General features: G+C 47.0%; 1 protein-coding gene across 1 annotated transcript in view; it reads left to right on the forward strand.

Moving 5' to 3' along the window:
* KAZN (kazrin, periplakin interacting protein) overlaps positions 1–18,888 on the forward strand; it is a 198,234-nt gene that overhangs the window by 97,089 nt on the left and 82,257 nt on the right. Inside the window, exon 3 of the mRNA XM_079326147.1 lies at positions 17,644–17,812. Coding sequence (XP_079182273.1) covers positions 17,644–17,812 — 169 coding nt within the window. The remainder of the gene's footprint in view (positions 1–17,643; positions 17,813–18,888) is intronic.

An 18,888-nucleotide genomic window follows, 5' to 3' on the forward strand; every position in this document is an offset into this window, starting at 1 on the left:
CTGCATCACCCCAGTTTGCTCTACATCACCCCAGCTTGCTCTGCATCACCCCAGTATGCTCTACATCACCCCAGCTTGCTCTGCATCACCCCAGCTTGCTCTGCATCACCCCAGTATGCTCTACATCACCCCAGCTTGCTCTGCATCACCCCAGCTTGCTCTGCATCACCCCAGTATGCTCTGCACCACCCCAGCTTGCTCTGCATCACCCACTGGCAGATCCAGAGGAGCTCCAGCACAGAGCAGACTTGGCATCCCTGTGCTCCCAGGGAGGATTGCTGCTCCAACAGCCCTGCCAGAACACATGCCCTGACTTTTGGGAAGTGCTGAAGTGTCTCTGGCTTCAAGCACAGGGAGCTGCAGGTGTTTGCATCCCTGGCTGTGACAGAGGGAGATGTGCTGGCTGCCTGTGCTGCCCAACTTCCAGGGATATTAAGAGGCTGCTGTTAAACAAACTGCTCCAGCATCATCCTTGGGATGTGTGCCAAAGTGCAGCCTGCTGCAGTCTGAGAAGGGAAATAGAGAACCTGGGCAATGGAGATCCATCATGGAAGCACTGACAGTTGCTTAACTGAAATATTTTCAAGCCCTGATGGCAGGATAATTTTGTATATCTGACTTTATTTTTAGAGTTTGATTGATAGTTGCAAAGAGGGGAGAGCTGGAATTTTCTTCCAAAGGAGTCTGCAAGCCCAGCTTTCCTGTTGTGCCATGTTACAGTTACTTCCAACACGATCCTAGCTTCTGATTAAAATAATTCACCATGTTTCTGCAGCCAGCAGGAGGTTGAAGCAGTTTGTGCAGTGCAAAATGTAATAAATGTTTCGGAAGGCAGGGAAAAATATTTAGCAAATCTGGAGTCAAGTCCCATCTCTCTTAATTTGGCTAAACAAGGCAGTAGATAAGGCTTTTGCTTTTGCAGAGCAAGAATTTCAATTACTTGCAGGAAGTTTGCAAATTAGAAAGAAGGAGGTTAACAATGAAAATAATTTCCTTGGGTTTGGAGCTCTGCAACGTGATTTAGAAGTGATTAAAATGATAAGCAACTCTGTAGTCCTTGCCAGTGCCTGTGCACTCCAGTTATTTATGGCAGTGAGTGCAGGACTCTGCCCTCTCCCAGCAGCTGGGTGCTGCTGTTCTGCTGCCTCATGCAGCATGAAGGAACTCTTGGCTCCCATTAGGATTTTGGCCAGGGCTGGGAAAGAAGAGAGAATGTTTTAAAAGCAGAATATTTGGAGATAAATGGTGCAGGAGTGAGATATCAGCTTGTGGGAGCAGCTGTGACCTGCTGCCAGCCCATCCTCTGCAGGGGCAGAAGTGGGTGGCACAAATCAAGCCAAGAGGAGCAGGGATCTTACCTCCAGCTGTGTGTCTAAAAGCAGGTTTATTTACCTTTTCTGGGGTGCCACTGAACATGAGGAACCATCTCTGCCAGTGGAGTCACCCAGGCTCTGGAGGGAGGCAGCCAGCACAGGTTTGTGCCCACCCATGTTCTGAGGAGGCTCCAGCTCTTCTAGAGCCTCCTGGACTCACCTGGACATATCCAACACTTTGGTCTTTCCAGCAAAAAACAAAAGGGCAGAAGATGTCAGAGGTGACTGTGTTGCCAACTTCTTTCTTTAGTTCAACTTCAGCCCACATAGAGCTGACACCAAAGAGACTCTGATCAAAACCAAGACCCAGCCAGGGAGCCAAAATTCTATTTTATCTGATAAAGATGCTAAAGTAAGTATTGTTCCAAGAAGCTAAACATGAGCCATTCTATTTAAGAAAAAATCACCAAAAAAAAAAATCAGTATTGATTTCCATTGAAATGGAAATGGTGATTATATAAATGCTACAGGGATGGGGTACCTGAAGAATGTGGTTTATTAGAACCCAAAGACCAGGTTAGTCTACATTTGGTTCCTCTGGATGCTCCCAGATTTTTACAGGGATGAGGAAGTCCAAAGGGGGCCAGGGAGTCCAAGAGCTGCCCTTGACCCACTGAAGTGACACCTCCAGCAGCAGCAGCAGGATTTTTAGGCATCACATTTGTACATAAAGCCCAGGGATAGAGAGCTCATGGCCAAATTAAATAAAGTTACTGGTGTTTTCAGTGTTGTTTTACTTATTTTCTGTTCTGTTTTTTTCTCACTCTCTCATTAGGCAGCTGCTATTCTGTGGCCACTTTTATTCTCTTCCCATCACTTGGTTGCATTGATAATCAATCTTTTGAAGCACAGGGTCTTTTCCGGGTTTGAATTCCTTGGATTTTATTAAATAAATGTGCATTTGTGTAGAATGGAAACTTTGCTCCTTATCAGGATCATCTGTCTTGGTGAAATGACTTGGAACAGCTGTTCCATGAAGCAAAATCTGATAGAAACACAGGGACTGGATATAAACACAAACATTAGTCACTATGGAAACTAAAGTTACTGCAAGATGCCTCCAAAAAGCTGTGTTTCTATATGTTTCTCATCCTAACCAAATATTCCCAGGGGATTTTGCCAGCCACTTCATTTCAAACTGTCTGGGGATGTTCTGCTTGCATGCATGTGGATCACTTGGGAGCAGCACCACAGCTTTGGGTACCACAGAGCTCTGCTGTCAAAATTGATGGGTTATTGATTTATCCAAATTCCTGGAGGCTGGCAAAGGACAAACCAGCATTTAAAAACATCAGAGGGCAGAGCTGAATCTGGGGACTTGTGGAAATGAGAGCTCGAGCTTTAGGCTGTGGGTTTAACCCACTTGCAGCCCCATATCCATCCCAGCAGGTATCCCTGTGGTATGGAGGGTCTGTGCTGGGCTGTAATCTGGATAATCAGGGGGCTTTGCTCCTCCATCTGCCAGTCCTGTGACTTCTCCATGCATTTAAAAGATATATTGATGAAGGAAGAAGCTCTACCCCCTGCCAGAAGGGCTGCAATTAAAAAACAGTTTCTCTGTTGACAGAGGAGCTGCATCTTTAGTCAGCCCTTGGAGACTGCAAAAATAAATGTGATTGCTGGATGAGACTGGCACCTTGCAGGGATGAGCCAGCACAGGCAGAAAATGAAGTTTGCAAGGTACAGAAATCACCAGCACAGGATAAAAATGGGACTGGAGGCAACAAGTTGTGCAGGCACGGGTGGTGGGATGGCCTGGGGTGGAGCAGCATCAAACACATCCTAAACTCCTGCAAAGGAGACTTTCCCCTCTGCCTTCTTGGGCCTTCATCTCCTTTTTTCAGGGGTTTTAAGAAAATCCTCAGTCTCCATAGCAACTGCTGGCTCTATGGCTTCCTTTAGCATGGGGAATGGGGGCCTCAAACCAGGGCGTGGGGCTCAGCTCCCAAACACAGGAACTCAAACACAGCCACAAACACAGCCACAAACACAGCCACAAACAGGGCTGGGCCCTGCTCTCCCCCCAAACCTGCACTCTGAACACAGGGATCCACTTTGCTGAACCTTTTCTCCCTTCTGTTCACAATGTGGTGAAGGTTTGGGTGCCTGCAGGGAGCAGAGGTGCAATTTCTCATCATAAATCACTTTATCCACCCAATCCCCATCCTCAGGTCATTGCCATCCTTCCTTATTTGTCTGGCTTGGGCAAGGTGGGGAATTTTCCCCACTGAAAGGGTGGTCAGGCATTAGAACAGGCTGCCCAGGGAGGTGGTGGATTCACCATCCCTTAAAATATTCAAAAATTAGTGGATGTGGCACTCGGGGACAAAATTTAATGGTGCTCAAGGCACTGCTGGGTCAGTGGTGGAACTGGGTGATCTTAGAGGGCTTTGCCAACCTAAATGATTCCATGGTGATTGTTATTTGCTGGATTCCTCCAGTGGAGCTGGGAACAGCACAGCAAAGCAATGGGCCAGACACTCTGATCTTGTCTCTCCCTTGACCAGTAGCTGCTGGCAAAATTCCCTTTGGAAATTTAGATTTCTCTCCCCCTGTGTCTTTCTTCATAATTATTTTATCACTCATTAGCTTTACCCAAAATCTCCTCTTAAACTGAACCCCTCCTCCACTGATCACCCACACGATTTAGCAGCACTCGAGAGAACAGAGAACCTGAGAAGGAAAACAATCCCAAACTGGCTGAATGGCCAGTTCCTGCTGGATCCAGAGAGATGTGGCTGATTCACTCACACTCCTCCTCCTCCCTACAAACCCCAGCCTGGCTGCTCCTGCCAGCCTGTCCCATGCCAGGCTGAGCCAGCTTGGCAGGCACTGGGCTCAGCAGAATAAATTATCCAAAATTTATATTAACTATATAAATCTCCTTCTCCCCATTTCTTGCAAGGATTCCTCATTCCTTGGGAGAGTAGGGTGTGTGCTGGTGTAACCACAGTGGGTTTGGCTTTGGGGATCAGGTCATTACACCCACAGCAGACATTTGGAATAAGGAATAAATCTTCCCACAAAGTCAGACACTGTCAGCAGCAGCAGGAGCTGGGTTTGGCTGGGAGGGAGCTCAGAGATCATCTGGTTCCAGCCCCTGCCCTGTGCCAGCCTCAGGAGATGCCTCCTGCATAACTAAACATGTTCTCTGTGCCTTTGGGATGCTGGAGCTGCAGGGACAACGTGTCCACCTCCCCTCCAGCAGCAGCATGGGCTGGGCTGGGAATTCTGCTTCCTTTGCTTTGCCTTCTCCCTGCATTTACTGGCCCTTGGTACCCCAAAGACCTCCCACTAAAAAAATTAAAAATAAAAAAATAATAATAATAATAAATTTCAAAAATTAAGCTGACAGTGTAATAATAATTAGAATATTATCAAGAAGAAAGGTAAATTTGGGTCTTATTCATTTAGCTCCTCTTTTTTTGGAGTTGTATGAAACCCTCAGGGCCCAGCTGAGCCAAGCACTGCCGTGCCTGTTTCAGTGCATCCCTAAGGGCATGTGCCTGCAGTGAGCTTCCAGGTGGGATGGAAGGAGATGAGACAGAGCTGAGGAACATCCCCTGGTACATCAGGATAGAAGGAAACCCCATGGGAGAAGGGAATTCCTTCCAGGAAAATGGTTTCACAGTCATGGCTGGTGGCCAGAATGGTGGCTGAGCTGACTGGGGGCTCCCAGTGTTCAATCCCAGGGTTTGTAAGGATGGATTCAGGTTGGACAGTAGGCAGCTCCCCCAAATCCAGCACAACTGGGTCTTTAATCTGCTCATGAGATTCCTGAGCTGGATACTGAGATTACGTTATCTCCTCCTTTGGATAAGGGATGGTGCAAAAAGGAAAAGGAGCAAAAAAGAGGCACAGGATGTGAATTTATTTGCATCTTCCAACAATAATCCAGTATTCTACCCAGGAAATGCCTGTCTTGCTTAATGCCCCTTTATACAATTTTTTTTCATGCTGCCCAAGAATTTGTTTATTCATTTATTTACAGATTTCTTTCATTAGGGTGGAAAATGAGGGGCAGAAGTTGCCATTACATTTTTTTTATTTGATTTTATTGTGATTTATTTTGTAAGCAGTGGCTTGGCTGGGGTTGTCTGAGCCCCTGGGGGGTGGGAAAATTCCAGGTCCTGAAGCTGCAGCTCTGCAGAGATCCACTGGAGCAAGTCCCAACAGCTCCAAAGCAATTCCATCTCCTACAGCAAAGAATGGCAATTGTTGGGGTGGTTACTTCATCCCAACCCTACACCAGACAACACTCTACCTCCATCCCCAAATGCCCCCAAATCCCAGGCATAAAACTGCATAAATTTCATCTGGAAAAGGCAGAATTGTGAGGATTTTGGAATGGGTGCCTTATTTCAGCTTTGCTTGCTAGAAACGATCCTGTTGCTCCGAGTAATTACACAATAAATTTGTGAGAGGGATATAAAGCCATAAAAGCAGTGGTAATGGTTTGCAATTTAATAGCTGAATTGTAAATGAATTTTCCTATAGCAGCTTTAATGCAGCAGGCTGCTACAATTAAGAGAACATTCTTTGGGGTGCCTTTAATTTTTTTGTTGTTGTTGTGAAGTTCAGTGCCATTAATTCCCTGGTTTAAAGAAACCAAATCATTAACCACTTCAAGCCATAAAAGCCAACTTTGATTTCCTCTTCAGCCAACAAAATTTTGTCTTGGAAAAGGGGTTTTTACCCCATTTGGCTCTTGCTTTTTCTTACAGAAGTGAGTGCAGAATTGCACCATGTACTGACCTTATGCCCTTCATCCTCTTCATCATCACCCCTCATTCTCCTGATATGTGACATCTTCAGGAAGATTTGGCCATACAGGGAAACCCTGCCCACAGCATTTAGCATCTTTTCTTAATTTATTATCTAATAAAGGATTATTTAAATTGGGTATGTGTGTACTGCCCTGCTCTGTGTGTCCCCCCTCTCCAGCCTTGGGGCTCTCTGGGCACAGGGGGTCCCTATTTTGTCCCCACTGTGTGGATGTTCTGTGCAGCAGCAGAGCCCTCATCCCCATCCACAGTCCCCATTCCTTCCTCTTCCCCTTTCCAACCCTCTGGATCTCAATTATCATTCCCAAGCAGCTCAAGCCTTTGGAAATAATGTTCCTGGAGTGGGTGGCCCCAGCACTGTCCCATCCCACAGCAGTGCCAGTGACAGCTCTTCTCACATTCCCCTAATTACATCTTCCCACTTCCACACCAGCATCCCCTCAGGGGCCTGTGTTTGAAGGAAATGCCATGAAATCAGGTATCTGATCTTAGAAGCATCTTTGGGGCAACTGAAATTGTTGCTAATTGTTGATGGTGTGTGATTACATTTCCAGTGCCACCTGCTGTGCCCATAAAGGAGCAGGGCACTGGGGCACCAGGGTGTGTTACCAATGCAAATCAACACAGGCAGCCTTAATCTGACTGTGGTGGGTGATAATTAAAGGGTGAGTAAGGAGCTGATGGAGACCTGAACCTGCTCCAAATCCCCTCCTCTCACCACTGAATCCAGATTAAGGGGAATGTGTAAATCAGTGCATGTCCTTATGCGATTTTCTCTCTTGTGCATCCTTATTGTCATAACTTGAGCCTCAATTCCAGGTTCTTTTTCATCCCCCAGCCCATAATAGCTGCTATTTGTGCTACAGTCCATGGTGTGTAAATTCCTGCCCCATTCCCAGCAGGGGTTTGACCTGAAACTTATTCCTCCATAACCATAAAAACTCTGCTCCCTCGTTGTGTTCCAGCTAACAGAGAATAATGATTTAGTGAGGATTGCTCTGGAAATTCTGGATCCAGCCAGTGCTGGGTCCAGCAGGAATAGCCTGGTCTTGCTGTGGGCACAGATTTGTGGGGTGCTAAGTGTCTGAGCAAAGCAGAGAGTCCCTATTGCAGAAACTGCTGCAAATCCCTTCCAAAAAACCCCAGAGGGATCTTTGGATGAGCTGGGAGTAGCAGTGCCCTGCAGAGCTGCCACTGTGGCTGGGAAGGTGTTAACTGGTCTGGGAGCAGGGGTGGGATGCCCTGGAATCTGCTGGGGGAGGCAGGGGCGTGGGTGCAGCATTTCGAGATGCAAACGTGAGCAGGGGAGGCAAGGAGGGAATGTAAGGATCCATTGTAAAGCCTAAAAAAACCTGCTGGAATCCCAGCTGAGAGCAAGGCAAGGAGCCTGCACTCTGCAGAGCACTGCAGGCAGTAAAAAAGCTTCAAAATTATTCCTGATGAACTTTAAATCTCTGGCTCCATTTCAACATCCCTGTGAGGTGGAGCCATTCAGGAGATGCACTGCAACTTTCTCAACGTGCTAAGAAAAAAATTGAGATAAACTTTTTTTGGTTTTTCACCCAATACTTGTTGTTGACCTTGAAATCTGCCACAACAACCAGTCTGGGGAAACCTGTCCCACCTGTGTGTTTGCTGGGGATGGAGGGAATTTCTGTAGCCTGGGACAGCAGAGGAGCACTGCAGCCTTTCTAGCTAACAAGTGCTCCAACAATGTAAATATTTAAGTACAATAAACAATTATGATCAAGTTTCTTGGGTGACTGCACACAGCAAGTGAATTTTAAATTCATTTCCCATGAGTATTGAGGCTTCACATTCACTTTCTGCGGATGTTCATGCTAATAAAACTTCATTGCACAGAAAGAGAACACAAGAGGGATGCAAATATGACAAGGGCAAATTTGTTTAAGAGTCCAAATGAATATTCACCAAATTTTTATTATTTTTAAGTATTCATTCCTATTTGCTATAAAAAAAAAGATTATTTTATCTTTATTCTCCAAACTCAGTGAAGTGTGTATGAGGTATAATATGTATTTCCTTATACTAATGGAAAGTTTTGTTACCAGCAAGTAAGAAATGCATTTAAAATCTGCTTTATCATCAGGAAATGTCACTACTGAACATGAGTTACCACCATCCTGATTAACATCTGTATTTCAACACATCTTGCACCCTAAGGCTGGGATCTCCCTGTTTTTTCCTTTAAAGCTGCAGATCTCAGATCCAGATCCTGACACCATTATTTCCCTCTGATTTTCCTTGCTCATCTTTTATCTCGTGCTGCCCTCAGTTTTGAGGATGCTGGAGATGCTTTTCCTCCACACAAACTGAGACCCCCTGGAAGGGCTTGGGGGTCACTGTGGCTCTGTTTTGCCTGAGGCAGAGGGAGCACAGTTTTGACATCTTCATTTGATTTCTGTCCTGGAATTGAAAGAGATGCAAATTAGCAATAATGAATATTTTCATTAAAAGTGTCTAGACATTTCATCTGAGTACAGGGTAATGATACTTCTGCTTTATATAAAAAAGTCTGAAGTAGACCCAGGATGATTTTCTTTTTTTATTTTTTTTTCTTTTTTTATTTTTTTTTTTGTCAGAAAAGATAACATGCATTTTAAAAAAAAAAGAAAGTAATTTAGTGTAAGTGAAATTAGGGTAATTGCTAATTATGTCACTGCAAACGAGGCAGATCTTTATCTTGAATAAAGCTGGTCTGGTGCAGATTATGAACCGTTACTTTTATGAGGTGGCATCAGAAGGCAAAAAATATCAGTGAAACAGTCCTAAGGAATTTCTCAAGTTTATCAAGAGCTGTTGGATAGTGAGGGGTGAGGGATGGAGCATCACCCACTCTCCTTGCATGGGTTTTATCCCAGAATGGTTTGGGCTAAAAGGGATCTTAAAGCTGATCCCATCCTTCCCCTGCCATGACAGAGACAATTTCCACTGTCCCAAATGCTCCCAGTCCTGGCAGAGTCCAGGGCAGAGATGCAATGTCCCACTCACCCTCCCCCAAGGGCTAAATAAATAAATTTTTAAAGTACATCTGGATGGATTCATTAGAAAAATCTAAATGTTGGGAGGCTCCAGAGGATGCAGGAGGTTTTGTGGGTACCAGCATCTCCATCAACCCAAAAGTTTTCATGACAAGAAGCTGCCAGGATTGTTGACACAGGAATTTTAAGAAGGTGATGGATATAAAATCCACCAAAGGCAGTTAAACCAAGCAGGACAGCTGCCAAGCTCTTGTGTTTGCTCACTGTCAGTAGGTTTTATGGAGACAGAGATATATATCTGCAGAGCTATTCAAGTGCATTTAATTTTTCCAATGCCCACGTACTGCAGCCTGTGTGAGGATAATATGTTTATCCTATAAGGTTCCTGGCTTCATTCTGCAGTACTTGACTCCAGGGTGAGTTTTGTATTATTAACTTCCTTCCAGTACATATGGAAAATTAAATCTGTTCCCATTGAACACACTGGGATGGAGTTTTGTCAGGGGAACAAGATGAGGTTTAAGATCCCTTTAAAGGACTTTAAGGTGCCTCCAGCCCAAACCACTCTATGATTCTATATGAACACCAGCTTTCCCTTGGATCCCTCTTGCTCCACCAAGCCACCATTTGAAGGCATCTCTCTATTCTTTGTTCTCTGGAGGGACTTGGGTCTGGCAGCTCACAGCTCATCAGCCTGATCTACAATTTTTCTCCAAAGTGGAAGAAGTGATCAGGAAGCTGTGGCAGCCTTGGGATCCTCCCCCAGACACAGCATGGGTATTTTTCCTGGCCAAAAAGCAGAAAATGAAGGAATAATGGGAACTATTTGAGATTATTTTAACTGTCAGATAACAGAAGCAAAGTAAAATGCCCAAATGAGTTGACAGCAGCTCAATTTGATCCCTGCCATGGACTGACTTAGAGCCTGAATTTTTCAGAGGCTGATAATCACCTCAGAATTGATTTTGTACCAAGATACTTTATCACATTCGTGTATTTGGTGCGGTTTGATGGGGGTTTTTTAGAAGTAATCTATGTCAAAGTTAAACAGACTTTATTAGAAGACACATGCTCCTTGCCCTTCTCTGGCTGGGTGTTCCTTTGGGGTGAGATGAAGGAATTATTCCTGATTTAACTGGAAAGCCTCACTCTGTTTCATGGGCTGCAGGTGCCCTTTCCCACTGGATCTTAGTCACACCCTGTTCCAGCTCCTCACTTTTCCCATCCTCTGAAATTATACCTGCAGCATCCTACAAGAAAATGAACACTTGTGAATTATCTGATGTAGAGGGATTTCTCTCAATCCTGGGAAAGTGCTATTTTTCACAGAGTAGCTGACTCCAGCCAGCCTGTGTTACAAACTCTTAAAGGAATGGACATCAGTGCACTCCAATCCCCAAACTCACAGAATCAAGGAATCCATACTGATACCTTGACTGTAATTAAAGTAATACATATATGTAGAGATATAATGCCAATTGTTCAGCTGCCTTCTCAATGCTGAAACTTTATCTAGGTGTATTTTTAGGTCTCTTACAGGTTAGTGGGGAATGTAATTATATGTTTGTAATCTTATGCAATACAGGATTAGTCCACCCTGCTGGTAGCATTTTGGACAAAACCAGGGAAAATGGAGGGGGGAGGTTATTTTTATTGTTCCACACTCCCCAGCAGGTTCTGTTGTTGTGAAAGGGACTGGTTTGGCCGTGGGGTGATCCCCAAACCAGGCATGACCCAGGGTTTGTGCCCCTGACAAACAAGGGAGGGTGATGGCACTTGGAGCAGAATGTGTGTTCTTTCACCTGAAAGAAAAGGGAAGGGCTAAATTAAGTTTCACTGCTGTCTGCATTGGTGTGTTTTGTGCCTGAAACGCCCATGGGAATTTTGTGGGTGCTCAGGTGCTCCCTGCCTGCTGGGTGCCAATGGGGGACAGAGTGCTGTGCATGTTAAAACCCCTTTTTGTGACAATCTGGAGTTCTCCATTCCTGAGTTAATTTCAGGATAATTTTATAAGGCCTAACCACCCTTGAGATCTTGTCTTTAACTCACTTGACAAATATTAAAATTTTTAAAGATCACATTTCTCTGTAGCACCTTCCATTCCCATGAATGCTCCAGCTGACCATGTGCTCTGCCCCGTTTCCAATTTTGTTTTCTGGGAAGGGAGCAAAGTGCTGCTCTTCCACTGTGTTTATTGCCACAGTTGAAACAGATGGGTGCAAATATTTATTTCTGACACCTGTGCCCAAATTAGGACAGCGATCCTACCTGTAATCCATCAGGCTAAAGCATCTGGAGGTTCATGAAAATTCAAAGGCGTCTGAGTTTCACCGTGCCTCTGCTAATGTCAGATCTTCACCAGGATTGACTTCCCAGGACAAAGGAGCTGTCAGATGAATGCTGATGCTCCATTAATGACAGGGTAGGGTGACCCACCCCGGAGTGTCAGCATTGTTGCTGAGGGAAACACGGAGGCAAACCCATAATCACCTTTCCTGCATCTGTCCCACTAACACCTAATTTAAGCACGTATTTGTCTGCTGATTGATCACAGGATTTTTTTCGCAGCGCTTATTATCCTGCTATCTGTAAATCCAGATTGATGTCTCTGCAGACCCCCCATTCTCCCCTTACCCAGGGGCAAGTCTTAGGGGGATCAGCAGGACCTGATCTCCCAAATCCTCCCCAGCAGTTCTGAAAAAGCCCAAACATCTTTGCTCCCTAATTTGTGATGGGGAAAGGAGGGGGAAATGGCATTTCATACAGACTTCATCTGAAATGACAGGACAAGGGGGAAGGGATTCCCTCTGCCAGAGGGCAGGGTTAGAATGGATATGAGGAAGGAATTCTTAACTGTGAGGGTGGGGAGGCCCTGGCACAGAGAAGATGTGGCTGCCCCTGAATCCCTGGAAGTGTCCAAGGGCAGGGTGGACAGGGCTTGGAGCACCCTGGGATAGTGGAAGATGTCCCTGCCCATGGCAGGGTGGAAGGAGATGGTCCTTGGGGTCTCATCCAGCCCAAACCAACTCGTGACTCTAAAAACTGCTCCTGGGTGGGGATTTCTGGGATGGAGACCACCATAAATCAAGGTGTTTTGCAGGAAAGCAAAACTCTCACAGCACATCATCACTTCTGTCTCTGTGTGCCACAAAGGGAGCACTTCATACACAGTTTGCAGTGGAGAACGTGTTAAAGTAGGAAGGTGAACCTGAGTTAGTTTTTTGCCAAGGTTTATGGGTTGACTGGTGAAGTGAGAGTGGGGTCATCTTGGAAATAGTTGCAGCACATCAACCTTGCTTGAATGTGTGAGTTTTAATAGTTTAATCCCCCCTTCAGTTATAGGGACCAACCCCAGCCAGGTGGGAGATGCACAGCAGTCTAACTCTCTTACACAGTCCATCAGCAGGGAGAAAACACCCCAAACCTGCACTGAATCCAGTTTATGCTTAGCAGAGACCCTGAACCTCCTGGGCAATCTGCCTTCCATAGGGAAGCAGAACCCAAAAACACCTCCAAAGTTTTGTGTCCATTGCAGTGAGAACTGATCACATACCTGCTGGTGCAGAGCTGCCTGCTGACGTCTCCCAACAAACATTTAAACCCAGGCTGAGCACACACAGACCCGGGGACTGCTGTAATTCATTAAGCAAATGTTGGGTTTAATGGCCCCGTGTCCGAAGCTGGTGCCATGGATGTGCTCAGCTGTGAAATATGCTGTGGAAACCATTCGTTTGCAAAGGGGTCTAGAAATCTGCTTCCTATTAATGTCAAACGGGTTTGCTGCAGAAAAATCTCTGGGATCACATTTTTTCTCTCAATTATCCCTTCTCAGTGGGATTCCTCGAGGTTTGTGCCGGGTAACTGAGATGTGTCTAAGCTGGGGGGTTTGGAGCTGGGGTTTGTTTTGATCCATTAAGCTTGTATCTCTCCACAATGATGTAATTCCCCCAGTCTGAGACACTTTATAAACATTAATGGGTTTGTTTTCATGGTCCCGAGGGATCAGCAGCACAGGAAGGTCGCCAGGACCATTTTACCCACACAGAAAGAGAGATGGGGAAATGTGGCAAGGCAGCATCACAGGGAGGAACAGAATATTCACTCAAATTTTAACCTGTCCATCCTCTGCTCTGTTTACCTCAGTTTTAATAACTTATAAATTAGTAACTTATTAAGTGATTACAGCAATACCACATCAGCAAGGTTTGCATAAAGATGCTGCTGTATATCCCAACTGAGGAAGGAAAGAGCTGGTGCTCCATATTTTATGAGTGAGAGAAGGGGGAGAAATGCAGCTATAAATCCACCTTTGCAGAGGGGGAAAAAAATTGTAGATATTAACAAGTGCTGTAGCTTTGATGGGAATTACTTAGTAGAGATGTGCTGGAAGAGACTGTGGAACACAGGCCAGGCTCTGCTTTTCCTGGGGATTGCTGCTGGGGCTGCTGGTCCCTTGGACTGGATTTTTTGGGGGATAAATGGCCATACAGATGCCTCTGGTGATATTTGGAAGGGGCCAATTGGAAGCTGGCCCTACAGCATGCCAGGGCACAACAAACCTGAGGCACAGATCAAAAATCCCACTCTGGAGATATTTTTCCCATCACAGAAGGTCAATTTTTGAGGATATACTGAAAGAAGCTGGTGATACTCACAGCTCTTCCAGCTGGGAATTGTTCCTGCAAACAGAGATACATGGAGCAGATGAGAAATTAATGTAAATATACAGACAGAAGGCAATTTTTTTTTTGGAGGAAGTGAGGCAGAGGCAGATAAAAAGAGATCAGCAGAATTTATATAAGCCTCCCCCATCACAGAGGTCATCATTCTGCAGGATGACACATGGAAATTCATTTTTATTAAATTCTGGATGATTATTTAATTGGAAAAAGAAGGATTTAATTGAATCAAGTCAAAGGGCCCTATTAGATTACGTTCAACCTTAACACAGAAGGCTTTTCCCATTTAGTTAAACTGGTTCCTTTGCATATTCTACATATTAAACTATAAAAAAATGGTAATCTGAATAGCAAATTAAAGGGTTTGGAAGGCCTGAATGGTACTCATGTGCTTCTCAGCCCTTTTTCATCTCCTAAATCTCCTCATATTCCCTTTACTGCTCTCTTTAGGTTGGAACAAGAGCACAGATGAAGGGTAGAACTCTCAAACCTTCCTCTATCCATGTTTATTCCATTTCCACACCCTTGAGGAACAGCCTGCATGTGATGGCACTATTAGAACACATTGCCCAGCACTGAGGGTGTTTTCCAGATTTTCAAGGCTCCTCTTGCAGCACCTGAACAGATGCTGAGTGTAGTAAGGTTGAATGAAGATTTGTGGCTTCCTGGCATTGACTCAGGTTTCCCTTGTGTCCTCAGGAAATATTCCCAATCTCTTTATGCCTCATCTACATGGCCAGGGACTCCCAGTCCTCTGGGACACAGACTCCTTGCAGAGCTGTCAACCTCCTGGTGAAAGCTGGAGTAAAAAAAAAATAAAATTAAAAAAAAACCAATAATCAAAGCAATTTTGGCAAATACTATATTTCTAATTTTGGCTCTTTAATTAGCTTTTAATTTCCTTTTTTTTTTTTTTTTCTTAATTTAAAACTAATAGGAAAAAGGGATTGAGGCACATTTCCTAAACTTTTATTTCATCCCAATTTTGAGGTTTCCAGCAAATGCTTGGCCTTCTGACTGGGAGCTGGCACAACCCAGCTGGGTTAGGAATGCTCCATCCTTGTGCCCTTTTATCTGGCTGGATAGTGCTGGATTGCTGTGACACTCTGTGCTTCCAGGAGGAAGCTCAGAGAAATCAAATTCTGCTCTGAGAGATGGAAATCAATTTTAATGGATCCAGCTGCTCCCCAGTAAGGACAGGAGGAGGCATGGGAAAGGGGGAAAAATCTGCCAAGATATCTTCAGGGGATTTCAGGAAGACTTGAAAGTAGTAAGGAAGGTTTTTTACTTACCCATGAGGCCACAGCCAAGTTTAGGACACATTTTTTAAATAACCACACACTAATGTAGAAATTCTCTTAGTCAGTAAATTAAAAAAACTCCAGCTCTGACAGCACAGCAACTCAACCAGCCTATTATTAAAGTTAGATGGAGTAAGAAACATCATTTGGAATTTGCCTTAGCAGCTAAATGTGTTCTTGGAAGGTTCAAATCAGCTTTAACCTGATTTTTTAATGATAAAAAAAAATGTGCCAGTACTTTAAAGCCAAGTTCCTTTTTGCTGAAGCTTTACTTTTATTCAAGTGCAATGAGTGAGTTTTGCATATACAGTACTGGGATTGCACACTCAGGTTATCTGGTTACATACATAATTCTCCCATTTGCAAGCACAGTTTGCAGCACATACTCATGCAAATCAGGTATGAAATTTATCTTGATTATAATTCAGTTTCTTTATATACTTCGTATATAAATTCAGTATCTTTATATACTTACAGAACTTTATCTCGTTCAGGAATGGCTGCAGAGATGATGGTGAAAGAATTTCAAAAATTGCACTTATTCTCCTTGTGGGTTGTTTGTCGGCCCTCTGGGAATTCATTAAGGAGAACAGACCTTTCCATTGATATTCTGAGTGCCCTGGCCCAGCACCCAGGTTGGATTGCAGACAATGCTGGAAACTCTCAGCCAGAAATAATTGTCCCTTGCAAAAGCCATTGTACCATTTCACTGAATAAATGCTAGATTTTCTGTTTTACAATATCCAGATGGATTGATCCAGTTGGATGTAAGATGCCACTTGACAAGAACTCAATCCTTTTGAGTCTTGGAGAGCTGGTTGTACCCAGGATCCAGATCAGCCCTGAGGTTTTGGGAGATCCAGGCTGCTCTTGTTGATGTTTTTCTGCAGACTGACCAGCAGATTTACCCCATTTCTGTCCCCTAAAGCTGCCTGGGGACTCTGCACACCAAAGCCCCTGCTCCTGCAGAGCCATCCCCCAGTCTGGATTGTGGGATGGTGATGTGCTCCTGTTTTACCTCATCTCAAGCCTCCCCTGGAGCCATCCCTGAGCTCTCAAGAACAGGAGCCCTTTTCTATCCCTTTTACTGCCTTTTGAAACAGAGCTCTGCAGTGCCAGTGCTGCTGCACAAGGGCACCCTGAAGTTCAAAGAACTGCCCCAAATTCTCAGCTTGTTCAGCCAAAAGCCTGGATTTAGGCAAATATCAGAGGGTTTGGCAAATTGTGCAGGGCTGTTTCTTCCCCTTTCCTTATGGCTCACGATTTTCTCTGGCATTCCCCCCTAGCCAGAGTCCTTGCTCACCATCCCAGCTCCTCTCTGTGCTTCCCCACACCCACCCCACTGCCATGGTGGCTCCTGCCCAGTTCCTAAACCCATCTGTGAACTTTTCCAGGTACAGGTGACAACTCACAGCGTGGCTGCTGCAGATTTGGGATGCAGGGATGGATTGGGGAGGTACAGACACATGGACTGTGGTCTCCAAAGCATCCCTATCCATGGGGCTTGCAGCAACCTGCTGTAGTGGAAGGTGTCCCTGCCCAAGGCAGGGGTTTGGAATGAGACGATCTTTAAGGTCCTTTCCAACACAAATCACTCAGTGATTCTATAATTTCACTTCAGTGAGGAGGAAGCCATCTGCACAGCTGCCACGGGCAGGGTGGCAGCTCTGCAGGCTTGCTGCAGCCCTGGCAAACACACAAGTGGATCCCTCTGAGGGATGGATAAGGCACAGGGAAACATCCGCGCTCCCTCTAGCAGTCGCCAGCGAATGGATGATACCAATAATTCTCGATTTTTCACCCTGGGTTCGTGCCACGTGAACCGCCAGTGTAAGAGCTCTCGCACTCGTACTGCTGCAGTGGTGACAGCGCTCGGGTGCTTTTCCCCCAGCCCCAAAATCCTTCCAGGGGGATTTTTGGATCCTATTTTCCTGCACTTGCAGCAGGCAGCTGCTGGGCACGGCCACGCTGGTTCCTCGTTAGCGGCATTCCGAGCTCGGCGCGGGCACTGCAGCATCCCCGCAGCACCCCGAACCCGCCGGGGGCTGCGGGGGGCTCTGGCCCTCCTGCCTGGGGAGGGGACAGGGACCCGAGCCGCCATCGCCGCCGGGGGGGACAACAGGTAGGGGGTACAACCTGTACCCCGTGTGCCCCCTCTGCGCAGACCCCCTGCTTTCCTTTGCACACGGAATCCCTCTCTGTGCGCGCTCCCCGTGCTCAGCCCCCTCCCCACTGAACAGCCCCCTCCCTTTGTCCCCACTTGCAAAGCCCCCCTCCCTCCGCTCAGATCCCCTTCCCACTCCCCCTCTCCGAGCCCCCCTCGCACCCTCCCAGCCCCCTCCCCTCGCACCGCCCCCTCGCACCGCCCACTCCCCTCTCGCTGCTCCCCTTCAGGCAGCCCCTTGCCCCCCCCCCCTTAACCCAACACAGCCCCCCCCCCCCCCCCCCCCCCCGCCGCTCCCTCTCTCACCTCTCTCTCTCCTCCTCTTCCTCCCTCCCCCCAGGCCAAAATCCTGCACATGATGGACGACAACAAGCAGCTGGCGCTGCGCATCGACGGGGCGCTGCAGGCGGCGGGCCAGGAGGTGACGGCGCTGCGCGCCGAGCTGGCGGCCACCGGCCGGCGCCTGGCCGAGCTGGGCAGCGACCCGGCCATGGAGCACGGCCCGCAAGGTGGGTCCCGCCGCGGGCAGGGGGCGAGGGGCGAGGGGCGGCACCGGGGGTCCCTCCCGGCCGCCGCCTGCGCTCGCTGGTATTGTTCATTGTTTGTTTTTGGGGGTGCCCGACGGGACGCGGCTGTGGCTGCGGGTTGCGTTCGGAGCAGCAGGATCGGTCCCTGCTGCGGCTGCAGCCGGCGGCTCGCTGGGCTCCGGCAGCCTCGGCACCAGCGGGGAACGCCCCCTCCTCAAATACTCGCTGCCCCCCAAATCCTCCCGCCACCGTGGTCACCCTGTCTGTCCCCATCCCCTCGTCCCGAGAATCCCCCCGGCCGGTTGTTCCCGGTAATCCCGCGCCCTCCGCCGGTTTCGTAATTCGGTAGGAAAGCAGCCATGTTACCGCCGAGCTCCGCGCTCCGGCCCCGCCGCTCCCCCGCTCCCCCGGCCCGGCCCGGCCCGGCTCGGTCCCGCACGGAGCCCACCCCCAGCCCCGGCACCGGCACCGGCACGGTCCGGGCAGCCCCGAGCCGTGCACACGCCCCCTCTGCCCCCCGCATCCCGGGAAAGTTGTCCCGGGGCCGAGCGTGGAAAACGGGGTGCGGGGGGAGCGGGAAGAGACTTTATGGGAAGGTTAAGGAGCTGTGCCCCAATCGCTCCTCTGGTGCTCGTGCTCTCGCCAGGCTGAATTCAGTTTCCTGCTGACCAAAGTGTGTTGCCATCACTGATATATTTGTATTTAAATGCTTTTGTATCTGAATGTCTGTATTTCCCAAATAATTGCAAGGTTGCATGACAGTTTACCCCGAACAGAAAACAGTGCGAGCCCTCCCCTTTCCCGATAACTGAATTTACACGTGTGATAAAAACGTCAGTAGCTGTTATTTACTTGTTACTTATTTACTGTACCTCTTGGTAGAGTGGTTCGGCGCTATTTTAAATAACAGTAGCATTTTGGTGAAGCTTTTCAAAGGTAGCGTAGCGTTTGGCGGGGCATAGTTACTGCGGGCGGGATGCAATAATGGAATTACAGAATCATAGAACGCTTTGGGTTGTAAAGGATCGTTGTAAAGGGTTCATCTTGTTTCAACCCTC

Source organism: Erithacus rubecula (genome assembly GCF_903797595.1).
Source record: "Erithacus rubecula genome assembly, chromosome: 24".
Classification (NCBI taxonomy): Eukaryota; Metazoa; Chordata; class Aves; order Passeriformes; family Muscicapidae; genus Erithacus; species Erithacus rubecula.